At 44.7% G+C, this 17,814-nt stretch overlaps 1 protein-coding gene across 1 annotated transcript in view; it reads right to left on the reverse strand.

The window, feature by feature from the left end:
- The window catches only part of LOC133008877 (spondin-1-like), an 80,370-nt gene extending 62,806 nt beyond the window's left edge, over positions 1–17,564 (reverse strand). The window contains exons 1-3 of the mRNA XM_061076243.1: positions 17,172–17,564; positions 15,801–15,907; positions 5,492–5,625 (exon numbers count right to left, since the gene is read on the reverse strand). Of these exons, the coding sequence (XP_060932226.1) occupies positions 5,492–5,625; positions 15,801–15,907; positions 17,172–17,406 (476 nt within the window). The 5' untranslated portion in view covers positions 17,407–17,564. The remainder of the gene's footprint in view (positions 1–5,491; positions 5,626–15,800; positions 15,908–17,171) is intronic.
- Between the last annotated feature and the right edge of the window lie 250 nt (positions 17,565–17,814).

Consider the following 17,814-nt stretch of genomic DNA (forward strand, 5'->3'; position numbering starts at 1 on the left):
AGGAAGACGGAGGAGGAGGAGGAGAGAGGAAAAGGAGAAGGAGAAGGAGAAGGAGAAGGAGAAGGAGAAGGAGAAGGAGGAGGACGAGGAGGAAGACGAGGAGGAGGAGGAGGAGGAGGAAGAGGAGGAAAGGAGAAGGAGAAGGAGAAGGAGAAGGAGAAGGAGGAGGACGAGGAGGAAGACGAGGAGGAAGAGGAGGAGGAGGAGGAGGAGGAGGAGGAGGAGGAGGAGGAGGAGGAGGAGGAGGAGGAGGAGGAGGAGGAGGAGGATGAAGATGAGGAGGAGGAGGAGGAGGATGAGGAGGAAGATGAGGAAGAGGAGGATGAGGAGGAGAGGATGAAGATGAGGAGAGGAGGAGGAGGAGGAGGAGGAGGAAGACGAGGATGAAGATGAGGAGGAGGAGGAGGAGGAGGAGGAGGAGGAGGAGAGGAGGAGGAGGAGGAGGAGGAGGAGGAAGACGAGGATGAAGATGAGGAGGAGGAGGAGGAGGAGGAGGAGGAGGAGGAGGAGGAGGAGGAGGAGGAGGAGGAGGAAGACGAGGAAGACGAGGAGGAAGATGAGGAGGATATTCCCCTCGGTGCAGCAGGACTTCGGGTTTGAGTGAAAACGAGCAATTTGGTGTAAAAAAGATTCCTCATTAAAGTTGCACTTCCCTCTACCCCCCCCCCCCCAGGAGACGGCTGCTGAAGTTGTGGAGCTCAGACCTTCGGCCGAGTGTCTCCCTGACAGACATGAATTCTCTTTGTGCAGCCGGGGGAGAAGCAGAGAAGTGAAACCAGAAAAAGGAGAGCAGACAGATAAGTAAGAAGACCGAGAGGCGTACATCTTAGATTAAGGAAATGTTAAATCTCTCCAGGTGAGCGCCGACAGACAGAAGGTGACGGTGAAACCAGGAGGATTTGCAAAGCAGATGCCCCCCCCCACACGCAGGGGCTGGAGTTATTGAACTGGTGAACACTGGCATGGCCGCTCGCCATCTGTCACACGGCGGCGGCAGATAAATCAGAGGAAACAGCTGGGAGGAGGAGGACACGGTGGAGGTGGAGAAGGGAAAGTTACAGCGGAGGAAGGGAAGCGTGTCAGGAGGAGACGGAGGAGAAGAAGGCAGACGTGTAGAGAAACAGGGACGGGGGGGGGGGGACTCGACTAGTTATCCACTGTTTGTCATTTCTATTGTTGGTTTGTCAGCAGAGGTAACACAACACCACCACAACTCAGAGTGGATGGAGATCTGTTCATGAACACACAGGCGGAAGGAAACACACGTCAGGTGTCTGCACTTTGTTTCTCGTCAACAACATCTCTTAAATAAATAAATAAAACTTAATGTTAACATTTCCTCCTGGACTAATAACCACGCTCAAAAATATTCTCTTGCTTTAACACTGTTTTTAGATTATTAATCTTTTCATATATGTGAAGTCAAAGTGGTTTAATAGTTGTTAAACTCACTTTGCTCTACACAGATATACAGTTTTTACTTCAAGGTCATTTCAGAGCCTGTACTTTTATACTTCTACAGGAGAAGTAACTTCAGGTATCTGTACTTTACTGCAGTATATGACAGTATTTTACTAAATTTTAACACAACTATCTGTAATTTCTACTCCTGACAGTAACAAGGCATAAATAAGATTCCTGATCAATAGTATTTTCTTGCTATTACTCTGTTTTTAGTTAATTGTTCTTTCATATATGTGATGTCAGAGTGGATTAATAGTTGTTAAACTCAGTTTGCTCTGCACAGATATACAGTTTTTACTTCAAGGTCATTTCAGGGCCTGTACGTTTATACTTCTACATAGAAAAGTACCTTCAAGTATCTGTACTTTACTGCAGTATATGACAGTATTTTTACTTTTACGCATTAAATTTAACACATATATCTGTAATTTCTACTCCTGACAGTAACACGGCATAAATACGATTCCTGATCAAGAATATTTTCTTGCTTTAACCCTGTTCTTAGTTTATTGTTCAGTCATATATGTGAAGTCAGATCACGTCTGCTTTACGTTAAATAGTTGTTGAACTTTGCTCTACACAGATATACAGTTTATACTTCAAGGTCATTTCAGAGCCTGTACTTTTATACTTCTACATAAGAAGTAACTTCAGGTATCTGTGATTTACTGCAGTATATGACAGTATTTTACCTAATTTAACACAAATATCTGTAATTTCTTCTCCTGACAGTAACACAGCATGAATACGATTCCTGATCAAGAGTTTTTTATTGCTTTAACCCTGTTTTTAGTTTATTGTTCGTTCATATATGTGAAGTCAGATCACGTCTGGTTTATGTTAAATAGTTGTTAAACTTTGCTCTACACAGTTATACAGTTTTTACCTCAAGGTCATTTCAGAGCCTGTACTTTTATACTTCTACAGGAGAAGTAACTTCAGGTATCTGTACTTTACTGCAGTATATGACAGTATTTTACTAAATTTTAACACAAATATCTGTAATTTCTACTCCTGACAGTAACAAGGCATAAATAAGGTTCCCGATCAATAGTATTTTCTTGCTATAACTCTGTTTTTAGTTTATTGTTCTTTCATATATGTGAAGTCAGAGTGGTTTAATAGTTGTTTACAGTTTTTACTTCAAGGTCATTTCAGAGCTTGTACTTTTATACTTCTACATAAGAAGTAACTTCAGGTATCTGAACTTTACTGCAGTATATGACAGTATTTTACTTAATTTAACACAAATATCTGTAATTTCTTCTTCTGACAGTAACACGGCATAAATAAGATTCTTGATCAAGAGTATTTTCTTGCTTAAACCCTGTTTTTAGTTTATTGTTCGTTCATATATATGAAGTCAGATCACGTCTGGTTTACGTTAAATAGTTGTTAAACTTTGCTCTACACAGATATACAGTTTTATACTTCAAGGTCATTTCAGAGCCTGTACTTTTATACTTCTACATAAGAAGTAACTTCACGTATCTGTACTTCTACTCCAGTAAAGACTGTGTGTGGTTTTACCTCCTCTGCACTTCATCATGTGAGATCTATTTGTAACCAGACAGTATAACTTCTGTAGATGCATAAATCACAGTCATCACGTATAAAAATAAATGATAGTTTCTTTCGGGTTTTCTTGCTCTTTGTCTTTGTCTAAAAGTTTTCTCATATTTCCACTATATCTCCTATAACGAAAACATGAAGAATTAATGAGCACACACAGAATTCTCTGCTTCACACTTTGCTTCATCGAATTCAAACGTGTTCAAACCTCGGTGGAGTTGAGGTGATGGTTTATAACGAGGACAGAAGCGATGCAGCTCGGTAATAAAACACCGAACGTCTGCTCGAGGTGTGGCAGCACAAACACTCGTGATTTATGTGGACGTGTCTTTGTGATTAAGAGCAGGAATAAAAGAGAAGGTTTTTGCACTTCTTTACAGTTTTGTTCTTTTAACTGCAGGGAAATTCAACTTTTTACATTTTCAGTCTGTGAGTGAAGTTAGATTGCTAAATTAAATTAAGCAAAATGTCATTTAAGTCACATGATAATTGTCTTGTGTGTACGTTGGTTGCACTGGTGCATCAAGACATGTCATTTAAATGTAAAGAAAATATTTCTCATTCTAATGTTTGAATAATATATTATAAGTTTTAGTATTTCGGCCATTTAATCACACAACGCTGTAAACATGTCTTTTTGGAAAACCTTCACTAAAATCTTTTTCTCTGAGGCAAATAGATACATGAAATAAAAAATAAAAAACATTAGAGATCTTTGAAAAATATAAAGACAAGCATTGGGAACTATATGAGAGATTTCATAGTTGAAAATTAAACTTGTCATTTCTCTCACATGGAGAAACTGCAATAACTACAATCACCTCAGCTCCATCTCTGTCCTAAATGTATTAATAATTGACAGAATAATAAGCTGTTACTGTTTTATCTGCATCGATCGGTCTCAAAGTGTGAACACAAAACTCGTTTCCTTTCTATTTTAAGAGTCACAGCAGAAACACATTCTCAGTTTCTGCTTCACCGCGGGAATCACACCATCGTCCTCTTTTATGAGAAAACAATGAAATCACAAAAGAAAAAGAAACCTCACAGCTTCTTTATTGAATCTGTAAAATGACAAAGAGAAGAAGAAAGGGCAGGGACTGTTCTTTAAATAAGTCCGGATAACACACACACACACACACACACATTGACACACACATATATGCACACACGCAGACGCAGCTTTCCTTTTTCTATCTCATTTATTTAAATCCTTCCCCAAACCTCCTCTCTAACCTCAACCCTGACCTCAACCTGACCTCACTTCACATCTGACCCTCGACCAAACCACAGAAATTACACTTTGCCTCATTAGGACGAGGTTCTGGTCCCACTGGGGTCCACTGGTCCCACTGAGGTCTACTGGTCCCACTGGGGTCCACTGGTCCCACTGAGGTCCACTGGTCCCACTGGGGTCTACTGGTCCCACTGAGGTCCACTGGTCCCACTGAGGTCCACTGGTCCCACTGAGGTCCACTGGTCCCACTGAGGTCCACTGGTCCCACTGAGGTCCACTGGTCCCACTGAGGTCCACTGGTCCCACTGGGGTCCACTGGTCCCACTGAGGTCCACTGGTCCCACTGAGGTCCACTGGTCCCACTGGGGTCCACTGGTCCCACTGAGGTCTACTGGTCCCACTGAGGTCCACTGGTCCCACTGGGGTCCACTGGTCCCACTGAGGTCTACTGGTCCCACTGGGGTCCACTGGTCCCACTGGGGTCCACTGGTCCCACTGAGGTCTACTGGTCCCACTGAGGTCCACTGGTCCCACTGAGGTCCACTGGTCCCACTGAGGTCTACTGGTCCCACTGAGGTCCACTGGTCCCACTGAGGTCTACTGGTCCCACTGAGGTCCACTGGTCCTGCTGGGGTCAGTGACCACACCAGTGTAGAAATAACACCGTGCAGGTTCTGAGTCAAACCACTAATTGTTCCAGTAATCACGAAGGACGTCAACACCTTCAGCTCCTCTCATTGTCCTCCAGGACGATAATGACAGTCTGTGAAAACCCCGGTGACCTCAACCCGGACCCGTTTGCTGGTAACCGACCAGAATTCAGCTTTGTGTTTGGTTTTGCTTTGTGCAACAGAAGAAAGTTTAGATCAAATGTTCCTACAGCTGTGGGATAAAAACCCTGAATCCTACCTGTGGCTCTATAACACACTTTCCATTACGGCTCCACATTATCCAAACTCCCCATATGGTTTTTAGATTGATTTATTTTCTGTAGGGCACCGACTTCCTCTCTTTCCTTTTCATGAGTGCACCTCGTTTATTTCAGGCTTTTCAGTGAGTGACTTTAAAATGTGTTGACGCCTCCGACCTTTTCAAACCGGCCCCGGCCTCAGAGTTTATAACCACAGGAGATGACGTCATCGACACCAAACACTGTTTTTAAAAGGAAATCTCCTATTTAAAGGCAGGAGCATAATCAGGAAAAAACATGGAACTCACTTGAGTATAACGCAGCCGGTGCCAGTAGGTGGCGCTGTCCAGAACACCTGTATCCTGGTGCGTCTGCGAGGCGTGCTCTCGGTCACCGCGGGGGGGCAGTTGCTCATGAACTGTGTGTCGTCCTCATCGATGATCTGGACACAAAAACAAAATGGAGGATTTAGAATCAACGTGTTTTGGAAAAATATCACGATGACGTCATCTACTGTGTTTTCTCACAGTTTGAATCCAAGATAATCCAATATCAGCTTTTCACACACACAAGAACAGTTGTATTCAACAGAACAAACTATGAACATATTTATTTACATTTGACTTCATTCAAGTTCTATAGATAAGATTGTATCTGTGCTTTTTCATTTATATTCATTCAGCATAAGGTTTATGGTTAAACCGTTAAATATCAAACTTCTTCTCCACTCTTATCCATAACTACATCACACCCAGTTTTTATACGTAAATATCTACAAGGTTCAGGATCATCAGATCTTCTCAAGTCGTGTTTTAAAACCAGAGGAAGCTTCCCGACGCTCGACTGCACTTCTCAGTGGAAGACGTTTCTCACAGCAGCCATGTTGGTTTGGAACCGAGGAACCCAGAGGTGTTAATCACATTAATTACAGCTCTAAATAGAACCGAACCTTCATTTGTCACATCTGTGTCTTTCCTCAGGTTTTATGTCAGTTTTTCCTTTTTATCGCGACTCATTATTTAATAATAATGTGACAACTCAATGAATTCAAAACCCCCCTTGGGTTTTTTGTTTGAACTAAACAGCGAACTATATGTGAACCGATCTGTAGGTTTATTTAAAGAAGAAGCAGGATTTAGAAAACAAGACTTTCAGAAGAGAACATCCTCGTAAATACGTTGCAGAGGAAACAACCTCTGAACCTCATGAGATGAAGGTAAGAACATTGTTCTCTGGTGGGAGGCATCAAAGTGAGGCCACTGAGCCTAATGTGGAGACCAGTGACAGCTACATGACTGATTCTCAACTGATGACATTGAAAACTGATTATTTGAGTCCAAAGCAAAGTCGTGTGAAAGAGGAAAATTCTCTCGAGTCCCTGAGTGAAGCTTTGGGTAAAAGCGTCTTGTGTTTCCAGGACGTCTCTGGCCCGGTCCCCTCTGCACTCGGACCCTTCAAGACTCAAATCAGACACATGGAGCCGCGACCTCTGACCTTGGAGCTGGTGTTCTCCAGCTGCCTCGGCTCCACGATAACACAGACCCAGAACACCTCGTCCTGACCTCCTGATAGGACAAAACGACGAGGACTCAAGTCCCAGACAGTTCCCTTTACCTTCCTGTCCGGACTTATTCACCATTTGGTTTGGATCAGTGAAAACCACAGACACAAACATCTGGATAAAAGAAGATAACGAGCAGGAAAGAGAGACATAAACAAGATATAGGAAGAAAAAAAGAGAAGGACAAGACACAAGAGTAGAAACTAAAACCTGACAGAGTTTTGTAAGATGGGAAATATGGACATAGATCAGGTTTAAATAGATAAACTGGAAACAATACGACCCGTTAAAACCGTCAGAAATGAGTAATCATCCAGAACAAGTTAGTGGACCCTGGACAAGCAGCAGGACAGATCCCTGCGAGACCCAGCAGCAAATTATCACATCAGCAAATACAAATACAAGATACTTCTCATCGGCCCAGTCAGAAATGAGGGATTCAAGAGGTTTATCAAAGTGTTTGACCCCGAACACGACCTTCTTGGCTGGAAACTGTAGTCACACATCAGAGTCCTCTATGATCCTAACTCTTCACTTTACAGACAAAGACCAGAGTCTTCACAGCAAACTGCTCATTTTCCTGAAGAGCGTAAGAGACGGAGTTATCGCCTCGGGGCTGATTGAAGCTCTCATCGCCCGGAGGCTGAGTGAAGAAGAGTCTGAGTGAAGAAGAGGCTGAGTGAAGAAGAGGCTGAGTGAAGAAGAGGCTGAGTGAAGAAGAGGCTGAGTGAAGATGTCTGGATCACAGGCGACAGATTCAAACACGGGTAACAAACACTTCATGAAGCACGTGGACGAAGCTTCAGTGTTTTACCACATTCAGAGTTTCTACTTCTTCTCTTTCCTGCGTCGGGTTTCTCCGACCTCCTCCCAGGGCACAGACATCGTTTGGGTTAATTGAAGTCTCTAAATTACCCGAATCATGACTGGTTGTTTGTGTCTCTGTGGCAGACCTGTAATATTCTGCAATGTCCCATTTCAGCTGGGAGGAGCTCCAGCTCCCAGTGACCCTCAGAGGAAACCAGTGCAGAGAATGAACAGATGAACTGGGCCGGGTGTGTGACCCTGGAGGACAGACGTTACTTCCCCTTTGTTTTTCCCACTTTTACATCAAAACTTTTCTGATTCTAATTTACTAATTATTTCACTTAAATAAAGTTGTAAGTCAGGACAGTTTGAGTTTAGGACAAGTCCCGTCAGGACAGGTCAGACCCAACGTCTGAAAACCTTCAATACAATCAAGACAACTCAGAGAGAGAGAGAGAAAGGAGAAGAGGGAGTGTGGGAAGACTGGCAAAGGAGCGTTTGTTTTCTCTGCAGAGGATGGCATGTCTGTGTGTGTCTGTGTGTGTCTGTGTGTGTCTGTGTGTGTCCGTGTGTGTGTGTGTGTGTGTCCACGGTTTGTCTATCTCAAACACTCTCTCACTCTTTCAATCTCTCGCTCTCTGTTGAGACGGTAAACACAGATGCTTCAGTCGGCCTGCACAAGCAAATGCAGAGGCCTGTTCAAACACACTATCTCACACACACACACACACTCACACACACACACACACACACACACACACACACACACACACACACACACAAAGAGAGGGAGCAGGAGACAGACAAGGCAAACCCAGGCTTTAACAAACACCCAGGATTCCTTGAGAAAACGTACAATAAGAGGGATATTGGTGTGTGTGTGTGTGTGTGTGCGTGTGTGTGTGTGTGTGTGTGTGTGTGTGTGTGTGTGTATGTGTGTTAGTCAGCGAACGCACAATCATTGCAGGTTCCTAATTAAATGCAAAGCAGTTACGGAGGACTGAAAGCAGTTCAAACCTTTGGGACTGGCGTTCGGAGACAGAGACAGATTGAAATGTCAAATCAGCTCCTGAAGATGAGTTGATTTTCAGAAAGAAACAAAGTTCTCTTGTCTCCATGACGACCTCGGAGACGCAAGCTTTCCATCAATCAAAGCAACACTTTCCTCGCGGAATACCGTAGAGATCTCGGGTCTACCGCCTATCGTTTTATCGGAGCCACCAGACCGAAGGCGTCAGTCTCACGTATCCAAACAGTTAGCCTGTGAAAAAAACAACTGTGTGTATGTGTGCGAGTGTGTGTGAGCAGATTTATTACCATAACAAATGGAGCCAATTCTGTGGCTTTTGGCATTCAACTACACAAAACAACACTGGAGAAGAGTGAGCGCATTGTTCGTCTGCTCCGTTGAATCTGTAAAAATGACCCAGAGCTCTCTTTGAAATCCACTTTCCCTGTTACACACACACACACGTTCTGGAGCCGTGTTGTTTTGTCGAGGTCGTTTTGAGAGAGCGTTTTCACGAGCTGTCAGCGAGAGGAGTGTTTGTGAGCCATCTGTATTCATGCAGACACACACAAATGGACTGTCTCCGTGCGAAGCTCAAACGATTTCCTCCTCGTCCTCCTTCACGTCTGTCACGTCCCTTTTATCGTCTGGAAGCTGCAACGTTATCGGGGGTTTTGGTGTGAAAAGCTCCGACGACAACAGTCAAGTCTGTCACCTTGACTCAGGAACGCACACTGGGAACAGAGGGAACGACCCAGAGCCGCACAAACGCAACGTGGGGAAGGGAACATCTTTAAAGACACAGGCTTAGTGATATAAAAGACAAAAACTTTTATATCTTTAGACTCTTTGCCACAACTTGTTTCATCATCTGGACGAAGCTTCAGTAAAGACACAACAGACCAACAAACAGTACACATGTTAGAACTCGACTCACCAAGGCCCAACACTAAAAAAAACACTAACATCTGGCTTTTGTCGTCAATTTGAACGAGCACAATCAACATTCACTCCAAGGTCAAACGACTCTTGTGTACAAAATCCATTTCCCTCATAACAATTTGTCACTTCACTGCAAGACCTCATTTCCTCAGACACTTGACGAGCAGAGAATCGGAGAGAGAGCGACCTCCATATCACAGTGTGGATGCATAATGTGAAACCCTCGAGCGTCTGAACCAACCAGCTTGTCGAGAACAATAAATAAAAGTTGTGCAAACTGTTCCCCCGGACCCCACAGGAAGTTCGGTGAAGTAAACAAGTGAAGTCGTCCTTGTGCGAAACTGCTTGTTAATCAGAAACCAGGAGGGAAGTGGAGCGAGACTCCTCCTCCTCTGTGGTTCTGGAGCTCACATGTGATGCAGCACCATCAGGTCACCGCCATCACAACCCTGCTCACATCCTCCATCTCCTTTTCTCCAGCGCCCACTAAGCTCTGCTCGACTTACGTAACTGCAGCCGTCCTGAAACCTGTGATTTAGCCGTGGCACTTTAAACTGATGGGGTTTGTTTATCCCTGAACGCCAGATAATCTGCACAGGAATAAAAAAGCAAGATAATATCTCATGTCTGCTCATCTCTCTCCTCTTATCCAAACAAGCTGCGGTTTGTCTCCCTGAGCAATAGCACGTCGCTGGCCTAGATAAATATGACCCACGTCCGACTGGGCTGGGAAAAGCACACACGCAGACCCACACACACAGACCCACACACCCACTCGCTGCATGTATAAGCACAAAGACACACACATTTCAGAGCAGACAATGACAGCGGACCCGGTGGGACGGCGAGTCTCTCACGTTCACACAGATGCTCGCTCGCAGATACACACTTCTCCGAGGTCGCACACATTAACACACAAGTCATTTAATGGAAACGGGGGACAAAGAGACGATTATTGCTTAAGGAAAAAGACACAATGTGGATGTGCGTGGAAGTGTCTCAGCGAAGCAGCAGGCGGGCACATTCCAGGACAGCTGCCAGAAACAGCCCAGGAGCAGAGAGCGAGCCGGGAGAGCAACCGCGACTCAGCTCGTCCAACACGCAACCATGACTCTGCAAAACTGGCTTCATAAGTAACTTGAGGGAAGATCAATTGTTGTATTCAAGTATTAATATGTTAAACGTGATCATGTGAAGCTGACCAGGGCTTGTCTGTTACCACTATAAAAAGACAGGAGCTGGGAAAAGTAAATAAATAAAAAACATCTAAAAAACCATCTCAATTTCTATTTCAACAAAAATGTTAAAAACTTGTCTTCGAATGGAAAACATTGGTTCACCACTTCTTGTGTTTGCACAAAACAATTTGGGCAAAATTCCTATTTACCTTCACGTTGAAACTGAAATTATGTCAAGTCAAAATCTTTTTTACATTACATTTCATTTAGCTGACGCTTTTATCCAAAGCGACTTACAATAAGTGCATTCAACCCCGAGGGAACAAACCCAGAACAACAAGAATCAAGACTACAAAGTGCTATTGGTAAGTGCCATCTTTGTGCTACCAAAGTGTTAGTTTCAAAAATGGTTAGTGTTTTTTTTTTTTTTTTGTTTTTTTTATTCAAGGTACAGTCGGAAGAGGCGTGTTTTTAGTTTTCTGCGGAAGATGTGATCCACCATTTAGGAGCTAGGACAGAAAATCTATAGAATCTTCTATAGAAATTGTGCGATTTGTTGTTCCCAAAGTTTTTAGGTTTTCGTCACCTGATGCATGAATAACGTACAGCCTGACTTTCAGCTTCAAAACCTGGTTTAAAGCTCCTGGTCCTCTGTGTATTCTATGTGATTAACTTTTAATGTTATTCATCTATTGTGTTTATCTGTTGATTTTGTTTACTGTTGCAATTGTTAATATTCTGGGCCTGTTCTCCCTCGTAAAAGAGTTTTATAATCTCAATGGGACCAATCTGGTTATATAACGGCTAATACATAATAAATGCATTTAAGGATATTTAAGGTGATCATTTTAATAAGTGTTATTACTATAAAAGGTTTTCATGCTCTAATGTTCAGGAAACACTTCACTCTCCTCAAACTGTCCATCGCTGCAGCTCCTCTTTTCAGCCTCTGTCTCAAACCCTTGGTTTCAGCTCCTGTCTCTTTAAGACCCTCCTCCTGATGAAGCCCAGTCTGCTCTGATTGGCCGGCTGGTCTACTCTGTTGTGATTGGTCAATCGCTTCAAGCGCGCGTAGGAAATGTCGGCCTCTTTTCCTGGCTTTGATAGGGGGCGTGTCCGAATAGCGGTTAGCCGTGCATTATGCAAATTAGATGACGTGTGATGTCACAAAAAAGACGGTTTCTACTGACGAGGTGTTTCAGGAGGATTCCGGATTTTCTCCCTTTATCACAAACGTTTGGCTTTTTAACTTCACAGAACTTTAACATTACAAAGAACACATCATATTTCTCCTTTAAGTAAAAACACATTTTAACCCAAAGTTCTTTTTTAAAGTTAGCATCACGTGCTTCTGAGGAGGAAAAAGTAAACGTCAAGCTCGGCAGCGTTTGATGGATTGTGGTGATTTAGATAAAAAGAAAAACTGGCTGTCACGGCACATCTGCTCTTATCGAGCCATTAATATAAGCAGGGACATAAATGATGGTGTATTTAATGAAGGAAATCATTCTGAAACTCATTTCTGATCCAAACAGTAAAAAGCTTGATTGAGGAAACGCCATGTGGTTATGATGTAACACCCGACAGGACTTCTTCAGAAGTATTCTTTGAACACACCCGACAGCGTTTTGAAAATCTCGAGAGGCCTCCGTCGCTTTCCAAGTGTGGATCGAAGTGTCAGTTACAGCCGTCAAATTACAGAAGCACCAGTGGCTGATGGATTTGCCAATATGTGTTAAACAGATTGCAAAGCACAGATTGTCAAATTTAATTTTTTGCTGCTGGCTCAGCCCACACTGTTCCAGGTTCCGCTCGCTGGTCTCAGCTCCGCTCCAGACGCTGCCGGGACGCTGGGGTCGAGACTCCAGGTGTTTATATTGAGCGCTGAGCGGGAATCAAATAGAGGCGGAGAGAGAGCCGAGGCTGAGGCGTTTAAACCCGAGGTCCAGCTGCGAGCCACAACACAACCCGGCTGCTCTATCGCTTTGTTTTCATGCAACAGACCTGCTCTGAGAATCTGTTTCTACCTTCAGCCGGGGCCGAGCTGACGTCTCTGCACCAAACTCCATGTAAAATAAATAATAAAACACAATTCCAGACTTTCTCCGCCCAGGGAGCTCGAACACGAAATCCCTCTCTCTCAGTTTTTTACAGATCGATGCACAGTTTGTTCAAGTTGTCGGTGTTTGCTCTCCTGTGGCCTCCTGGTTAATTGATGCTTCCGTTTTGTTCGTTCTTCATCCCGTGGTTGTTCATTATTTTTATCATAGGGCGCCGTGCAAACACGTTCATTATACTGAAGTGTGGATGGAAGGAGTTGAGAGTAGACCCAGAGGCGACGCTGCCGTGAGAGTTCACAGCACATTAAGAGGCAAAAAGAACCTAAACACACACAATGGAGAAATGTGTGAAGTAAGAAAGATCACTTCAGTGTTTGGCTTCACTTTAACCTCTTAAGAGGCGGGTGAGATTCACCTGAAACGCCTGTCTGAGGAATACCCAAAGTAAGTTGTAAGCTGTTCTTGAACCATTTGGAGAACATGCATGGTCTTGGTCTCTTTTGAAAGGTAACATTCTGAACTCCCCACCCAAAAAGAATCACTCTAAGTGCTACTGGCATTTGAGTAATAGCAGTTGGAACCCAGTGAAGTAGAAGGTGTTTTATTTCCGCCTGAATATTTTTTGGTGATGCCTGCAGATGACTCTAGCTGGGACTTATGAGCTGGAAAACACAACAGGACCCGAGCATGAAGCCTTGACTAGCCCAGGTTCAAATTTGATAACGATACCACAGAAAATGAATATCTTACAGATTTTTTTACAGATATTTTACGGGATGATGCCGCGGAACAGGTGAGCTTCTGATCGTCACTGTGGAGCTGAAGCACTGACAGTGAACTAAAGACAGCGAGAGAGTTAATCATCACTTAACTGCATCAACAAGTCTTTTAAATATTTAATCTTTTCTAATAATCCAGAAATCTCCATCTGTCTGTATAATTCTGTCTCACACATCTCGAGAGCTGTTCATCATATCGGCTTCACACTTGTGTATTTTCTAAGGGCCCATAGAAGTGCAGTGTACAGTTTGGTACCGACAAGTGATTCTCCGGTTCAGGTTCTGTTCACCGGGTCGAGCTTCACCGAGCTTTGAATAAACAGGCGAGCAGCTCTTTGTGCAGCAGCAGCAGATCTTTATTAGCTGCGGCTCAATCGCTGCAGGTCACGTGGAAAGATCTCAGAAAGAAAAACTGCAACCGGCTTCACCACCGACATGAAGAGAACAGGGAACTAGATACAAATTCCTTCATCAATGGAAAACTCAAGTATAACAGAAGAACACAGATGTTACCAACTGGATTTAAACTAGAGGATGATGAAGAGTCTGGTAAATAATGAGAGGTTTTCACACCATCCTTGTTCAGTTTACACTGAATCAAAATAAGTTTGGACTTTTGGACCAATCACAGGAAGTAGAGACCTAATTAAACAATAGAAGAAGAAGAGGAAGAGGAAGCAGCTGCAGTTTTCACCTCCGACGATATAAGGTTTGAATCACGAGGACGTTCGTTTAACAATACCATCATGATGTTACCATGGCAACCAGATGAACATTCAAACAGAAAGACTCACTACACGGCCACATCACACGCCGTCTACGAGCCAATCAGAGTCAGGTACAGGTAGACGCAGCCCACGCAGGTGATGGCGACAGGACGTACGTGTGTCAGACAAAATTCTTGAGTCCCTAAATTACAATGTGAAACAAGAACTAATCAGATCAAATGAAACTATGGAACAAACTCATGAAGCTTGGTTCAGGTGAGACAACTTAAATTAATCAATGTTTTCTGAGGGTTTCTGCTGTAAAATTATTCTTTTATACGATAAACTTCTACAAAGTGCTTCAAGAAACCTGATATTAACATCGTCAAAGTCGTTTTACTGATTCTTAGAAAACAGAATCAACTCATTTTCACATCACAAGACCCAGCGTCACACTCTTCACCTTCACAGGGCGACGGGTGTCGAGGTGAAACCGACAATGTGAAACCAAAACTAACCAGATCGCATGGAAACAAAGGAACAAACTCATGAAGCTTGGTTCAGGTGAGACAACTTAAATTAATCGAGGGTTTCTGCTGTAAAATTATTCTTTTATACGATCAACTTCTACAAAGAGCTTCAAGAAACCTGAAATCAAGATTCTCAAAGTCGTTTTACTGATTCTTAGGAAACAGAATCACCTCATTTTCACACCACAACTCCCAAAGTCACACACTTTCCCCTCAGAGGGCCACGGGTGTCGAGGTGAAACCGACAATGTGAAACCAAAACTAACTTGATCGCATGGAAACAAAGAAACAATCACAGGAAGCTCGACTCAGACTCTCACTCTACTCTCAAACTCTCAAAGTGTTCCGAGGTCTGGAGGAGTCAGCAGGAGACGTCTCCTCCTGCCTCCTGCCTCCTGCCTCCTGCCTCCTGCCTCCTGCCTCCTGCCTCCTGCCTCCTGCCTCCTGCCTCCTGCCTCCTGCCTCCTGCCTCCTGCCTCCTGCCTCCTGCCTCCTGCCTCTTGCCTCCTGCCTCCTGCCTCCTGCCTACAGACGTGTGTTCCTGTTTACACTGAGCGGGAGGTAATTGAGGAAGTCTGGCTCTCTCCTCAGGAGCTCGGAGCTGCTCAGTGGGAGTTGTGTTACTACTGAACCAAACATCTTACATCTCTCTCTGTGGTAATCTCTTTTCTCTCTGTCCTCACATGCCTCCTCCTCCTCCTCTTCCTCCTCCTCCTCCGCCTTCTCCTTCCCTCTCCTCCGTCTTCTGCTGGAGGAAATCTCTGCTACTTAGCGGGACGGATGCCATGTCTGCCTGATCCGTGCACTGAAGAGGCAACTCCAATCTCTTTTCTTCTTCTTCTTCACTGCTTTAGTTTGCTCGCTGCTGCTTCCAGGGGGGAGCTGCGTTGCATCTTTCAGCGACGCCTCCTTTCACCTCCTTATCAGAAGACAGCGGGGGAGCAGCTCAGCCGACTCCCGTGTTCACTGAAGCATGCAAACGAGTTCCTTTTTTTCCTTTATGAACTTTCCCAGAAAAACAGCACAATCACGACTCCCTCTTACCTGGAACTGGCCGGTGTAGTCGTCGTCGGTGGTTCCCTCCCGTCCCTCCTTCAGGGCGATGAGGGTGAAACCTCGGAAGTAATTAGGGCTGGAGGCCAGGAGGACGACTGTAGAGGAGGAGAGGGAGTGTGTTACTCTTTAAACGGACACATCGGGGTCACCCCCCCCCCCCACAGACACACACACAGGGTGATACACAGACACTTGTGAGGGCTTTAAGACTTCATCATCTGACACTAGAATTAAGAAGAGGCTATAACTCTCCTGCTGGGAACAGGAGCCACATGATGAGAATCAAAGTCGTCTCACCCTTGCACTCTAACATTCTCATTGATATTCTATTTTATTCTATATTTTATACTATTTCTATTTTATTTTTTTGGGGTTGTAATTACTGAGCATTACAAGGAGAGAGCCTGTGACTCAAGCATTTCATTGTTATTGTTGTGCAATTGATAATACAAATCTTGAATCTTGAATCTTTAATCTTCCAACTTGCCCCCTGCAGTGCTGAGAAGGAAGATGTCAATATTTTCAACCATTCTTTATTTTAAAAAGTGAACTTAAAGGCAGCAGAGGATTGGGGGGGGGGGCTGTGGTGTCTGTACAGGTCCCTGACAGCTGATTAGAATTTAGTCCTGGGCGTCAGAGAAAAACAACAGCTCACAATCTGGAGTGAGGTCGCTCTGAGGAGAGAGAGAGAGAGAGAGAGACAAGGTGACCGCTCTTTTACTACCTTGTTTTTCAAACCTGTATCGAATCTGCAGGAGCCAACGCCAAGGTTTAGTATCGTAGAACCCCACCGTGCCATTGAATCTTTCTTTTATACTAAACATGACACTTAAGTTTTGTATTTTGAGTTGAACACTTTTAAACTTTTACAGGAATCTCAAGTGAGTAGAGCAAAATGTTTATTTTTCTTTTTTGCCAAATCCACCAGGCTGGATAGAGACTCTGTATTTGTTGGGCTCAGCTTAATTGGAGCCAGATCTGTTGTGTGTGTGTGTGTGTGTGTGTGTGTGTGTGTGCAGGACGAGCAGAGGAAGTGAATATAGGTCACACATTATAACACTAAGTAGCCTTATCAAATCACGATAGTTTGGGAATGTGCGTCCTGCAATGTCGAAAAACAATGTGTGACTTGTTAAGTTAGTGAGAACGTGTGAGTGTGTGTGTGTGTGTGTGTGTGTGTGTGTGTGTGTGTGTGTGTGTGTGTGTGTGTGTGTGTGTGTGTGTGCATAAACACATGAAAAATACAATTCCAACAACACTTTTCGTTTTCTCCAACTAACACACACAGTCCACTGGTGGAATCTGGCGCAGCTTTACGCACGGATTGCGCAGATTGGACCCCGGGTGGATGAACCGTACCTCTGTAGGTGGTTCCGGGCTCGTAGGTCTCCGGGTCCCGCTCCACCCGGAGCCGGAACTCGTGGTGTCCATCCCTCCGGGTTCCCTGGGTCTGGGCCCGGAGGATCCGGCCGCAGTACCCGTCCGACGACCTGCCTCCTCCGGCCGGCTCCTCCGCGAAGGCGACGGCGCTGCACACGGAGCTCGTCAGGAGGTAACACTGCACCAGCACCAGGGGCAGCAGATACATTCCCATCTCTCAGAAGCTGAAGGTCCAGAAGGTCCAGATCCAAAACACAAACCAGAAGAAACCACCACAGTGGATCTGCTCCTTCCACCAGAACTCCCAGCTCCAAGAGAAACCACAGCAGCGGAGTCACAGGCGCAGCGGGGGGTGGACGCAAGGAGACGAGGGGTCCATCCTGGAGTGAGAGGACAGGGGTGGGGGGCTGGGGGTCCCCTGTGTGTCCGGGTGGTCCGGGTCAGTGGGGGGGGAGGGAGGTGACGGGGTCTGGAGCCGCCGAACTACCGGGGGAAGCTGGGGACGCGGAGAGGGAAGGTCCGGACTGGAGCTCCGCACTTTAGAAGCTGAGAGCCAGCCCTCCACTGACACACACATACTGACACACACACATACTGACACACACACACACACACACACACA

This window comes from Limanda limanda, chromosome 8 (assembly GCF_963576545.1).
Source record: "Limanda limanda chromosome 8, fLimLim1.1, whole genome shotgun sequence".
Taxonomy (NCBI): Eukaryota; Metazoa; Chordata; class Actinopteri; order Pleuronectiformes; family Pleuronectidae; genus Limanda; species Limanda limanda.